General features: G+C 45.5%; 1 protein-coding gene across 3 annotated transcripts in view; it reads right to left on the reverse strand.

The window, feature by feature from the left end:
• Window positions 1-1,271: 1,271 nt before the first annotated feature.
• Window positions 1,272-14,221, reverse strand: part of Ankrd50 (ankyrin repeat domain 50) — a 34,462-nt gene continuing 21,512 nt past the window's right edge. For all 3 annotated transcript variants that reach the window (XM_087619304.1, XM_087619297.1, NM_001191606.2), the window contains exons 4-5: window positions 5,683-9,227; window positions 1,272-4,110 (exon numbers count right to left, since the gene is read on the reverse strand). In XM_087619304.1, the coding sequence (XP_087475430.1) occupies window positions 5,686-9,227 (3,542 nt within the window). In that variant the 3' untranslated portion in view covers window positions 1,272-4,110; window positions 5,683-5,685. The remainder of the gene's footprint in view (window positions 4,111-5,682; window positions 9,228-14,221) is intronic.

Below are 14,221 nucleotides of genomic sequence, written 5' to 3' on the forward strand. Positions count from 1 at the left end.
ACAATGGCGTCAGAACCTTCGGATGGGGAAAAAATGAGCCTCTTCTTGTTAACGCATGCCACTTAGAGCAAAGGAGCCTTTGGGGGACCGTGGGTGAGTTTCTCCAAGTTAGAATATCCTAATATAATTTTAGGTAATGCTTAATATCATTAGTTACTGGCAGAAACATTCAAATATCAATGCACAATAATACAGAACTAAACAAAGGGCAGGGGGGAAGTCAAGCAAAGCTTGACCCCTCTGGCTCCTACAAGCCTTCATCTCTCTTCTGCAGGGTACCCTGAGCGTCCCCTAATTTTTGGCTGTGGGTCTCTGTGTCTGCTTCCTCTCCCCCAAATCATCTCATTTTAATATTGGCTTTTATTTATATTATAATAGAGTGACTGGCAGTCAGATGTTGTAACTTCACAGTAACTTTAGTATATCCACTATATGATAATAAAATCCCCCAGAAATGCACATCACAATGCCACTTCCTATAAGCTGGCATCTGTGAAACTGCTGAGCAAGCCTCTGAAGAGTCGCTGCCTCTTTTGCCCACCAGCTGAACTCTACTTAGCCAAGTGTTTTTAAAAATCTGTACTATCACTTATTTCTGCTCCAACACCTCCTACGTTAAAATTGCCTAGAATAAGCTTGTTTTTAATTAACCTATCAAGTGTATAAAAATATGAGAAAGTGAATGATTGCAGGATATTGTGAGCTCTAGGAAATTGCATTAAATTATAAAGTCACAAAGAAAAAATTAACTGCTGGCCTTCTTAGAAACCTCCCCTGGGAGGAATGGAGTATATTTATATTCTATATACACACGTGCATGGACTTGATGTCCTGGTCAGTGCTGGGATCTTCTGGGGCAAACAAATCTCCAGAGAAGGGACTCAGGCTACCAAAGAGGAGCACACTTTTATTTAGAAAACAATTCATTTTTTTTCCAGAAAATTAAAAAATATTCGGGTAAGACTGTAGTAAAACCCAGGGGCACATGTGTACACAGGTCACAGGGTCACAGTAAAAAGCCGACAGTGAGATACAATAAGAATTCTGTCAGAGGAGAGGAAGAACAGAAAAGCAAACACTTATCAAAGCTTTGCAAGAGATAAAGGCTCCATCATGGCCTCTTAGCTTCCTTTGGACAGTGTTATATCTCATTCCCTCTTCTTCGAAGTTTTTTTAAAATTGCAAAATTAAAAGAGTCTTACTGTAAGCATATCATGCTTACTAAAGGATGCACATGCTACTAAAGGATGAAATTAAACCAAGGCATCTTCTGTAAAGCAAATAGATTTATTATGCACTTCATGTACATCGGGATGGTTTTGAATAATATAATACAAGGAATAAAATAAAACTTTACACTGTGAAATTCAATGTACATTTTAGGTTATTTACACACCCCACACAGAGCGAACAACAGAAAAAAAGCATTTGTCTGCAACTACACTTGCGGAAAGTGTTGACGAAGGGCATTAAGCAAAACAAACAGCTGCACAGCCGAACAGCGGGACGACTTGTTCCTGTTTCTGAAGTTCTGGACTGGTTTTGGTTGAGGAATCTGGTAGGGGTGGGAGAGGACGGAACAAAAGGTATTTGTTGTATACCACAGGGCACTGGTTTCTGCCCCTCTTTTCCCCCAAAGTTTCCTGGATCCCTTCAGATGCTTACTTCTCTGATGTTTCGCCACTTGTCATACCAGGGACACTAACCTTTGGGAAGAGGCTTAAAGGGACACTATAGAAAAAAAAAAGTTACAAACACATGGTGTCCTAAGCAGCTGATTTACAAAATTTAAATATTTGAATTTCAAAAATAGCCATTTATTATTATTTTTTTAATTTGTGGGACCGTTTCTTATCTTTGTAATAGAGCAGACGTCATTGCTTTTCCCAGTTGTGGTCCTAGTCCCCTCCCCCATTCCAAAATGAACAAGCACACCAAGCAGGCTGGCTGCAGCACCCTGGTCAAGCTGGGCCTCACCAGAAGCCATTTTTGTTCTACTTTAAATCATAATTAATGATGAAAACAAAAAACACCCCAAGGAATACTTATGAGAACCCTCTTTTTCCAACAGGTTCTCCCCCTACTGTCTATTCCACACGCATACAGATGGACACAAAACACTTGGAAAACACAAATCCCTAATGCGTTGTCTTTGCCCTTTGGTCACAAGGTGCAACTTTGTAAAATTAATAAAATTAAATAAATACAATCTTAGTAATTCAAAGTGAATAGAAAAACTGGCAGCTTTTGGGTTATCTTTCTTAAAAACAAAACAAACCACCTAATAAGAAGAGGCTCCTCTTCTATGGTAAATGTGTGTGTGAGGAGTCACACTGGTTCCAGGAACAGGGTGTGATCACACTTATCCAACAGATTCAGAAACACTTTTAAGGCTGCCTTCCAAGAGTCCTGTTAAGTGTCATTAATCAACGTCCCATAGGGACAAGAATCAATCCTTGAAACATTCACATTTGACTTGTCAGTATCAACCACATTGTCACCTTAAATCTGAGTGAGTTCATCAGCTATCCCTCATCCTAGTTATGACTGACAGATGACACACAGGAAATGAGTTTGGCTGACACTGAGAAACACAAGGCAAAGGAAGGCTTCCACAGAGACTCAAGTGAGAAACATTCATCACAAGCAATTCCGCGTTTGAGCTTCCATAAACAACAGTCCTTGTGCCCTTCACATAATGACCATCACTGGCCTCTCACTAAAACATTCCAAAGTTTTCAGTAGTAGCAATGGTTTTGTGCTCAATTTCCAAATTCTCTTTCCCCATTTCCCTTTAGCAACAGCATGTGGAGAGCATCTCCCCAAGGCTGGGGAGATGAACAGGGCTCACTCAAGGATCAAACCATCCTTGGCTTCTGAGTCATCCTTCCAAACGCTTGCCCAATCCATCTAAGCTGCTCCATATTTCTCGGTGTAGACGCCTCCCTTAACCATGGCATCCAGACATCCTATGTGCAATTGTGCAAAGAAGAAAACAGGAAAGAGTATGTGGCTAGAAAAGTGCAGGCCCATCACTTCCATCAAATAACAAAACATGTGCTGTGACTGATGGTTAGTGGTATCACTTGTGATAGACAGCACATCGTACATTCAAGAACATCCATCCCACCAAGCCATTCACATGTACCCAATTGGTTCTAACTGGGGCTCATTTGATCATGCAGTAATTGGCAAGTGGAAACCGCTCAGAGCAGTGAGCATTCAATTACAATGATAGATTACATTTCATTAAGCTAGAGGAATTGAAGGCAGCCGGTGAATGATTCAGGGATCAGAGTGTCATCCTTGGCTGGACCTGGAGCCTCTGTGTGGCATGTGCCCCCAGGCACTAACTGCTCTGTCCCTGAGAATGTCCAGGCTTCAGGAATGATGGTCCATTGCAGGTGGGCTGATAGGCAGGTGGAAGATGGCTCAAAGCCTCTGTGAATGCACAGAGTGGCTGCAGTTGGAGTGGCTGGCATGTGCCTGCTCTGTCACATTCAGCCTGACACAGACGGTCCTTGATTGGAAAATGGAGATTTAAAGTACCCGAGTGACTGACTCTCTACACCACCAGAATTGATCCCTGTGGAAAATTCATCACAAAGTCATTTTCACCTCCATGTGGCATCAACACTGACACTCGTTTTTATCCAGTGCTGAAGGTTAGCGGACAGAAAACAGTTGCAAGAATTGCTTTATTGAGTAACATCTATTAAATACACAAGAACCAGGCACACCAGACAATGCGATGGGACCGAGTACACAGCACAACGCAGAAAACAATAAATACGGAACAGTGCTTTTGCAGAGACACCCGACCATGGCACATGCACGTTTACCAAATGGGAAAATACTCAACACCCGGTTTGGTATTGAGGAGCTGCAGTTTACATCTGCATTTATTCGGTGTGGTGGAGACTGCTTCAGCATGGGGGTTATGCTGAGAATGGCAGCCTTACTGGGTAGGCACATGACAGTAAGTCAGGACACAGTACTGCGGGAGTCACAGTCTCGGCAGCACGTCCTCAGGCGTCTGGCTTCCATCTGGCAGCTGAACGGCTGTTCCAACCACAATGCCTTCTGTTTCATACAACTGGAAACTGGAAACTGGAAAAAATAAAAAATAAAATAACTCCTACACTTTTCTTATGACAGTTTTAAAAGCTTATAAAGGATATATTACTCCTTACTATTTATGCATGTTAATATGTAAACAACAATTTCAAGTTAAACACAAATATTCATTATTCTACCAACACTGACCTTATATCCTATTTTTAGTATCTGACATAGATGCAGTCCTTTATTTTCATAAGAGCTCCTAGGACTTGTGGGAGAGGGTGTCACACCACCAGAACCAAGAATATGGAGAAGTATTTTTGAATGACCTTCGATTGGCTATCCATCCGTCCTTACAGAAGGGTGTTTAGTTTTAGAAGACATATTCAATGATATTTCATCTATTAAGTTCTTAAACTATATCACCGAAGACAAGAGGAGCAAGAGATCCAGATGCTAGCTTGCCTGAGTGTGACTGTCACCAGAAGTCAGGTGGCTACAAAGTCACTGGACTTCAGACCAGATGCTTAATGAAATCTTCAGTTTACTCATAACATGGGAAAGTGCTTCTCAGGGAGCACCCAGAGTGCACACATGAGCACCTGTTACTTCTCCACCAGCTTCTACCTATGTATGCAGTAAAGCCTCCTTTGAGGTGAGGATAAAAGCGTTTTTATTTAATATGAAATATTAATGATCTGAACATAATATATGCTATTATATCTGCCCCTAAATATGAAAATAAGTAAATATGATAAACCCATACCCTTCACCATGGTCGACACCTGTGTATATTACATACCAACACTACTAGGTTTATGCAAGAGTCATCATAATAAACTTGATTACTAATTTAAATCCATGATCTGTTTCTGGGAGAAACATGGAATTAACATTTACCAACAATCCACTGGGTGCAGCCCTATGCTTCAAAATCAAACAATGAACATTTAGAAAGAAAACAACCCAGTTTTCAATCAGAAATCTCCTGATAGAAGAGATGATAATACAGGATAAAACTCTTAATTTAGGATTAATAAATGATATATTGATCTGTTCATCTACTTATCCAATACATTTTTACTGAAAGAGCACCACAGGTTTGGACCATGTTCCAAGCACGTGAACACAGCATCAAATACAAACACATCCCATTTAGTCTAGCACTATGAGGGGGAAAGGGAGGGGAGAGAAAGAATAGTTTACACACATACATCTACATCTATGTATGTATGTATGTATCATCTACTGTCTGTCGTCTGCCACCCATTGTCTCTGTCTCTATTATCGTCTATCATCCATGTATCTACACATCTGGTACTATCTATGTGCATTAGTTATCTACACCTCAGCACATCTATCAGTCATCTGCTCTCTATTGCCTATTAGTGATCCTATCATTGATCTGCGCATCTCTATATGATCTATCGATCCTGTGTCACATAAGTGCTTTGGAAGGTGCAGGGCTTTGGAGCGCACACACTGAGCAGACTGTTGGGATGGGCTCCATGAACACACACGGAGGGAGCTGCCTGAAGGCCTTGAGAGCACCAAGCAGGGGGCGTTTTCAGGAAGAGGAATATCAGTTTGGTTCCTTTTAGCTTTGCACTGCATTCTTACCTCTCACAAGGGCGTTTCCTTCTTGTAGTTGAAGCTGGGGTCAGAGCCCTCAATCTGGAGCTTCAGCGCTTGTTTAAGGTTCAGCTCTGTCTCGGAGGGGGGGAAGCCCTCCAGCACCTCCTGATGCCCTCGCTCCTGCAGTGTTCGAGGGACGGAGACCCTGCCCAGGAACACCTGGTTGCTCTGCAGATGGTAATTGGGGTTGGTCATTATCCCATTCCTCCTCTTCTGCTCGCCGCCCTGCTGGTGGATGAGAAACTGTGGCTGGGCACGGTTGCTGTCCTGAGATGAAGGGACCATGATTTTACACTGAGATTCAGCTGGCATCTGCTTAGGCGGGCTACTCCCAGACTTGGCAACAGGTCCTCTTTTGTCAAACTGAGTCATTTCATATTCTAGAACCTTTGGCTGTGAGGAATTGTTTTGTTTAGCTTTCTTCCCAGCTGACCCAGACTTGCTGGAGTTTTCTGACTTGCCTCCTTTATTTGATTTTGTTGACTTCAGACTTGGTTTCACCTGGCTCCATTCGAACTCACTACTGGGAGAATTATGGCTGTGTCCTAAGGACTGGGTTGTGGAAGAGGGGGACACAACAGACTGCCTGCTCCTGCTGCGAGGCAGCGAGTGCTGTTGGATCTGCTCCGTGAACGACAGGCTATGGAAACTGTCAATGGGCACCGTCTGAGCCGTGGCTGTGGAGGACGTTGTTCTCAGAGATGAGTTTTTGGAGCTTTTCAGAGAATTGTTGGACAGAGACGACTTTTGCCGATCCACGGTTGAGTCTGGAGACTCTGATGGAGAGCTGAAGGCATGAGCCGGCCCATTGGGCAAGCCCCGGAGGGAAGGCTGCAGATCCCCTCCGCCTGTACCACCAGAGCTGTTGGACCTGATGGTAAGAGACTGCATCTTGGATGGTGTCGACTGTGGAGGCTTCTGCTCCATTGTGTGGACAGGGGAAGGGGAGCAGCCATTCAGACTGGAAGCACCGTATTTTTCTAACAACTTAATGATCTGAGAATGCCCGTTTTTGGCTGCCACCCTCATGGCAGTACGTCCAAATTGGTCGGCATGATTGGGATCAGCACCGTGCTCCAGCAAAACCTGCACTACGTCTACATGTCCCTCCTGGGCTGCGATGCAGAGGGCTGTGGCTCCTTGGTTGCACGTGTGGTCCACCACGGCACCATGCTCTATCAGAAGCTGGACCACTTTGACATGGCCCTGCCAGGCCGCAGACTGCAAGGCTGAGCGCTTCTCATTGTCTGCTGCATTGACATCGGCATGGCAGGCGATAAGTACCCGTACCATCTCCACGTGACCCTGCCAGCAGGAGACGTGCAGCGCTGTCCTTCCCTCTGCATCACTGGCCTCCACGTTTGCACCATTTTCTAGAAAGTACTCGGCCATTGTAAGCTGGTTTTCTAAGGCCAATATGTAAAGTGTGGGCCGCCCATCGGCATCTTTGTAGTTCACATCAGCCCCATGGCTAAAGAGTAATTCCACGATGTCCCGGTGTCCTTCCAGGGCAGCAACTCGTAATGCATTTCTCCCGTCATAGCCTCTCTGATCAATGTTGGATTTGTTCTCCAGCAGAATCTGGACACAATCATAATGGCCCTCTTGGGAGGCCAAAATGAAGGGGATGCGCCCATCATTGTCAATCTCATTTGTTCTAGCACCTTGTTCAATGAGAGCTTCACATATTAACCTGTGACCCTCAAAAGCTGCCATGTGTAGAGGTGTCCAGCCAGCATCATCTCGGTGGCTCTCGTCCAAGCCTCTGTCCAGGAGAGTGCGCACCACCTCCACATTCCCCTGTGCTGAAGCTATGCTGAGAACTGTCCTGCCTTCGCTGTCAATGCTGTCCACGGCTGCGCCCCAGAACAGAAGTGTGTTGACCACGGAAGCATGCCCCATGGAAGCTGCAGCCAGAAGGGGTGTCCGTCCATTGTTATCGGTGTGATCAACATCTGCTCCTCCTTCTAGAAGCAGGTCTACAACATCCACATGACCTTCGTAGGCAGCGACCAGCAGGGGGGTCATGCCATCCTTATCACAGTGATCTACCTCAGCCCCTCGATCAATCAAGAGGCTCACGACTGACGCATGCCCTTTGCTTGCCGGCACACAGAGCGCAGCCACAGAGAGCGCTGTTCTGCCATCCACGTCCTCATGGTTTACCTCTGCACCATGGTCCAGCAGGTGCTCTACGATCTCTCTGTGGCCCATATATGCTGCAGCTATGAGTGCAGTCCTCCCTTCATTGTCGGCTTTGTTGACCTCTGCACCATGTTGTAGCAGGTTCAGGACGATGTCCTCGTGGCCACCCCAGGCTGCTGCACGCAGAGCAGTCCGGCTGTCCGCATCTGCACAGTCTACCTTTACGCCAGCGTAAAGCAGAGCAGACACCACTTCTGTGTGGCCCCCCCAAGCAGCAGACCTCAGTGCTGTCCAACCGTCCTGATCTGTATGATTAATATTGGCTCCACACCCAATTAGACAGTTAACCACCTTTGTGTGCCCTTGTCTAGCAGCTAGAGTAAGTGGCGTGTGTCCATGGGTGTCTTCGATTTCTAAATCGGCTCCCCTGGAGACAAGCAAGTTCACAACATCCAGACTGCCACTGTATGCGGCATTGGCCAGCAGAGTTCTCCCATTGGAATCACACTGATTGACAGAAGCTCCACTATCCAGTAAAGTCCGAATTGAGTCCTCTCTCTCGAGGGCTTGCCGGACAATACAGGAGGTGCGATCATCCTCACTGTTGACATGAGCACCAGCTCGGATCAGCAGCTGCAGGACCTCTTGCTCCTTGGGTATCAAGGTGGACAGTGAGTCTTTGACTGGGGTACCATTCCATATCATCCACAGAGCCAGTTCGGCTGGCTCCAGCTGCAAGTTTGAATTAATCAAGTGCAAGGCAAATTCTTGTGCTTCCAGTGGGGTCAGGTTCCGGGCCTGGCAGGTGTAGCTCATGGCCAGCATCCTGTGTCCTTCTGCAGCGTTACACAGGTATTTCTGGGTGCAGTGCTTCACATCCAAGAGCCACTCAGCAAAGCTGTGGTGAAACAGGATTTTGGTGCTGCCCAACCCATCCACCAAGAGCTTGGAGAGGACGTCTAGCTTGCGCTGAAAGTCTTCCAAGGTTAGAGACATATTTTTGGTCCACACAGCATGGTATAATTCTGTCATGGTCAGGGGCCGGCAGGCAGCGAGGATCACATTCAGAATGGGCTGAACTTTGGCAAACTGTTTTCGGACAAAAAGTCTCTGGCAGAGCCAGAGGTAGAGACCATTCAGAGTTCCGGGGATGTCACGGATCTCTCGAAGCATGATGAAATTCTCTACAACTCCATCTAGCACTCGCTCCAGGTACAAGAAGCACCCGCTGCTCTTGATGTGCAGCTGGTTCAGAGTCTCAGCCGTCTCCTTGGTGAGATGCTGCCGGAGTGCCTCCTCTTGATCCAGGCGGTGGAGGATGTACTGCTGTACATCCTTGACGATATACGCCTTCCGGAGGTCATCCAAACTGATCTTCCGGAACCCTGCAGAAGATGACCCGATTGATTAAGTAGAGATGGGCATATGTGTGAAGAAAGTAAACCAATACAAATAGCCTGACTCGTGGATTAATACTAATAAGAGAATCTACCAACACCTGCTAGTATGCAAAGGAGTTTGCATAGAAAAACACATAAATGACAGAGCAATGATTCCATTTTCCTACCAACAAATATGGCTACTATCTGTTCTTGCAGTGTGGTGCCCATTTCAACTCCTTTGCAAGAAGCACTAAGTGGAAACAGATAGACATATCCAGCTATATAAGTACCCCATGAAGATATAGCAGAGTGTCAGATTTGTGAGAGATAAATAGGACTGTTTTTCACACAAGTACTAGCTCTTTGCAGCCATCCACTTGACCATGCATTAGGTTTAATGTGAGTGGTTTATATCCAAACAGAATACCAGTCACACTATAATACGTTGCTTTACGATGTCAAATTAAAATAATTAAATCTCAGACTGTCAAGAAATAACTGGAACCAATTAAGATGCAAATTGCCAAATTATGTTTGTAGAACTCTAGCACTGTGAAAATAAAGCTACTTACTAAAAAAGTCAACCAAAGCTAAAGAATGCACCAGTGGTGGCTACTCTTAAGTTCTTCAACGTAGACTACGCCAGCATCCTCCAGAGGAACACTGGTATATGGAGCTGGATTTGTTAGGTAACTGTTCACCTCGTGGAAGGAGAAGCTGCAAAGAAGCTACAAATAAACTCGCCCAGGCTGGTGTGCGTTCAGAATACGTTCCAGGATCAGTCATGAGCAGAGCAAAGCATGACTGCAGGCAAAGCTTTTAGAGAAGTCACACACCACTCCAGAAGGGACCATGGGGGTGTGACAACAGCATGTACAAAAATCTACCTTGATGGGCATTAGGAGCAAAAGGTGGGTGAGGGTGGAGAAGTCAAAGGTGACCCCAACACCTACCTGGACCAACAGAACAAAAAAGATATCACTGAAAACAAACAACTATCTGAACCCAAGCGTCAAATCCTTGAAGGAAAATTCTAAAAAGCACAATCTGCCAACAAAAGCAAAATAAAATAACACCTATGCAAAGCTACGTCTGTATTGTGGGATCTATAACCACACAGCAGGCACATATGCACCCACAAAACCTAAATCCTCCGCTTTAGAAGATAAACTTTGAAAAAAGCTCTGCCCTTCAAGGAGGGTACGGAAATGAGTTTGCCCTGAGTCTGGTCCCCCCTGCTCTTAGCCATGTTAGAATGCACTCGAAGCACAGCCTTGGCCATGTTCTGTCTGTTTGCTCAGTGGTCTTTCCTTCCATAAGGTGAGTGCTCAGATGCCTAACAACCCAGGCTGTGCTCCATGCTTCGCCCCTTAGAGAACTCATTTTGCTTTCACTTAGCAGCTGCACTTTAACAGTGTTGGAGTTCTGTAAGCATAATTTGGCCAGTGGCATCTTCTTGATTCGGGCTCTTTACTGACAACTGGAGATTTAATTATTTTAATTTGATAACATAAAACAAACCCTTCCAACCTAAAGAAAGGCTGCGCACATCCCCAGGAATGCCCGCCCCACACACACACATCCTAGCCTGCAGAGATGACTGGCCTCCTCCAAGCCTCTTGTATGTTCACTTCCTTGTTGTTTCACAAAGTCACTGAGACCATTTAAGGAACAAAGGAACCTACCTGGTGAGGTGGTACATACCAGCAATCCCAGTGCTGGGAAGCTGAGGCAGGAAGATTGTAAGTTTGAGGCCAGCCTGGGCTACACAGCAAGTTCCAAGCCTGTGGCTAATAAATAAACGATGACTAAAGTTGTATAGAATAGTGTTTTAAAGTTTCTAAAATGATGTGCACACAGACTGATCTATGTGTAAGATTATAAACCCATTATGCATAAATATCTATAATTTAAGCAAATTAACTAAAGTCATCTGATAAAAACTTAAGATAACCAAAACAGAATTGGGCTAAGCCTCCAGAGTGTCAGGACTGATGCCTCTAAAGTGGGCTAAAGAAAATGCCATTGAGACAGCTCTCCTTGTGTGTGTACAGTACCGGTGACTGAACCCAGGGTGTCTGAATGCTGGGCAAGGGCTACCCCTGGGCTCTATGCACTGTAAATTTTCACACACACACCTTGCATGTGCACTGTGAGGGAGGTTTTCCTACCTTGTAAGTGAGTTAAGTGCAGACACAAAGGCTGCTTGAATCACCCACCATGACTAATGGGGTCGGGGTCAGGGCTTTGTGTAATGCTGAAGTGTTTCCTTTCCTGGCAAAGCTGAGAAAGAAAATGATGCTGACAGAGATGGGAGGAGGAAGTCAAGGGCATGGAACTGATGCTGTGCAGAAGGGTGCAAAATATTTATAACTCAAAAAGCAAATCTTTCCCAAATCTAAAGAGTGATGCTGATTTAAAAAGAATTTAATACAGTAACACCTATGTTTAATATGGGGTGGGCAGTTTGTGGCAACAATCCCAGCTCCACAGAATAGAAGCAGGAAGACTGTTGCAGGCTCAAGATCCACATGTGAGGTCCATTCCAGCCAAGGCAAGACTTAGTGGCAGAAACAAGACAGACATGAGAGCAGAAGTTTAGCTCAGTAGTGTCAGCTGGGCCGCATGTGTAAAGCTCTGACTGAGCTGCAGCTCCTGAGGAAGAAACTGAATTAACACACACAGAACCAAGACCATCCACTGACCAAGAAGGTAGATACCCTGACCTCTGAAATTGACCTTTATTCATTGGGTACTGGGGATGGAACCTAGCACCACACTCATGCCAGGGAAGTGCCCACGGGAACCTTTTGAGTCAGAGTCTTTCAGTGGCCAGAACTCACCATGTAGGCTAGGCTGCCTGGCCAGCAAGCCTCTCTGGAAAGGAGGCTATCACACCCAGGTTTTTTATGCCGGCTCTGGAGCAGGTGCTTTGACAAATGAACCATCTTCCCAGGCCCCACTAAATCTCTTTTCTATTTTTGGTAAAATATTTCAGTGGGCACGACACTCTTGGTGCTGGCTAAACAAATGGGTTTGAGTCTCTGCTTACAGATGAGTGCAAACACAGTCGGCACCCTGACAGGGGCCTGACCCCATGCTTACAAACAGGTGCTCACACAGTCAGAATCCTTACAGGACCAAAGTCTGTGCTCACACAGTCAGGCCCCTTTTTTCATGGAGACTATTTCCTAGATGAGAGGATAATTAGTTAAATACACTCATGAAATGTAGACAAATTCAAGTGGTATTAGATCCATGAAGAAAATAAACCAGACAGAGTGGGGGTGTGACTCTGTGGAAGGACGGCACAGATAAACAAGAATGGAAAACATAGTCTGTGTGAGTGTCTTATTTGAGCTGGACCAGTGGGAAGATGGAGCGACGCCCAAGGCACGGACATTCTAGTATTGTGTGAAAGCCCGTCAAGTAGATGAGGCAACGTGGATGAAGAGAACGCAGAGGGGGTCCTCATGTAGAGGCAGGCATGGGCATCACTGTGTGCACGAAAGCCTGTAATAGAACAGAAGTGACCCACACCCAAAGCACACACGGCCTCACCCAATGACTACAAGAGCCTGGAGGACAAAGGGTCACTAACCGTGCCCCTCTGGCAATTGAACTTGAGTAGCTCATCCAAAACGCCTGGGGCAGGAAGGAGTTTGGAATTTTTCAGATTTTGGAATATCTGAATATACATAAGAAGAATGGAAACCATCTCCAAGTACAAAACCCATCTGTCTCACAAGCACATTTATCCACACAGCTTGAAAGCTTGATAATATTTTAAATAACACACAAAACAGAATCTTGCCCTGGAGTTCTCCTTGGATGCACTCAAGCAGCTCCTGAATTTTAGACTCTAGGTTTTAGATTGAAGATGATCACCCTGCAGTGAGTACACGCCAACCTGCATGCCAAAGGATAGAGGAAAGGAAGCACAAAGAGGAGGTTTGTCGTCCTCCTTTGGATGTCTACTGCTTTGATGAAATCCCATGACCAAAAGCGACTTGAGAAGGAAGGGTTCCTTTCACCTTACAGCTTGTACTCCATCATGCAGGGAACTCAAGGCAGGAAGGAATCTGAAGGCAGAAGCTGACTCACGGGACCATGGAGCAACACTGCTTACTAGTTTGCCCTCTCCACCACCCCCACTGCTTTCTCAGGCTGCTTTTTCTATACAGCACAGGACTGCCTGCCCAGAGGTGGCACTGCCCACATCGGGCTGGACCCTCTCACATCAATCAAGAAAATCCCCCCAGACCAATCTTGTTCTCAGCTGAGGTTCCATTTTCTCAAATGCCTGCAGCCAAAGCATTTCTTCACAACAAAGAACACCTGGCAGATGAAGCCAAAGATAATAATAATAAAGCAATAATAAAAATTCAGGTCAAAATTGATTTTTATTAACAAATGAGAATGCGATGACTAGAATAAGAGCCCTTACCATGCCTCGGGCATATCCAGCCTCACAGGACCCCACTTTACAGACAGGAAGGAAGAGGTCAGGCAAGCCGCCAGAGGTCACACAGACAGTATGAGCACTGATGTGAACATGCTATAGTGATTCATTTGTGCTTGGGACTAGAGACACACTCAGGTGTTAGAGCATGTGCTGCTTCTGAAGGGACCCAAGTTTGATTCCCAGCATCTCCACTGGGCACAGCTGCCCCTAACTCCAGTTGGATGGGATAAGGAACTCGAGTGCACATGCCCCCTCCCACATACTTAAAAATGAATTTTAAAAGTTCATAATGTATATAGAACACAAAATGAGCTGATGCTACCAGGAGACTTGGAGAGGGAGAGCACCTTTACCCTCACGCATACGGAGATGTCACACAGTACTGGTTACATCATGCTCACCCAAAGCTTTCACCCAAATACTGCTGTGGCTGCCCTTAGATTATATGAAGAGCTCTACTCAGCCTTGTCATGGAGAACCTCCCACAGGACTGCAGGAGTCACTGAAGAGACACTGACTTAATGACCAATGG

The sequence above is a fragment of the Rattus norvegicus genome, chromosome 2 (genome assembly GCF_021556685.1).
Source record: "Rattus norvegicus strain SHRSP/BbbUtx chromosome 2, alternate assembly SHRSP_T2T, whole genome shotgun sequence".
Taxonomy (NCBI): domain Eukaryota; kingdom Metazoa; phylum Chordata; class Mammalia; order Rodentia; family Muridae; genus Rattus; species Rattus norvegicus.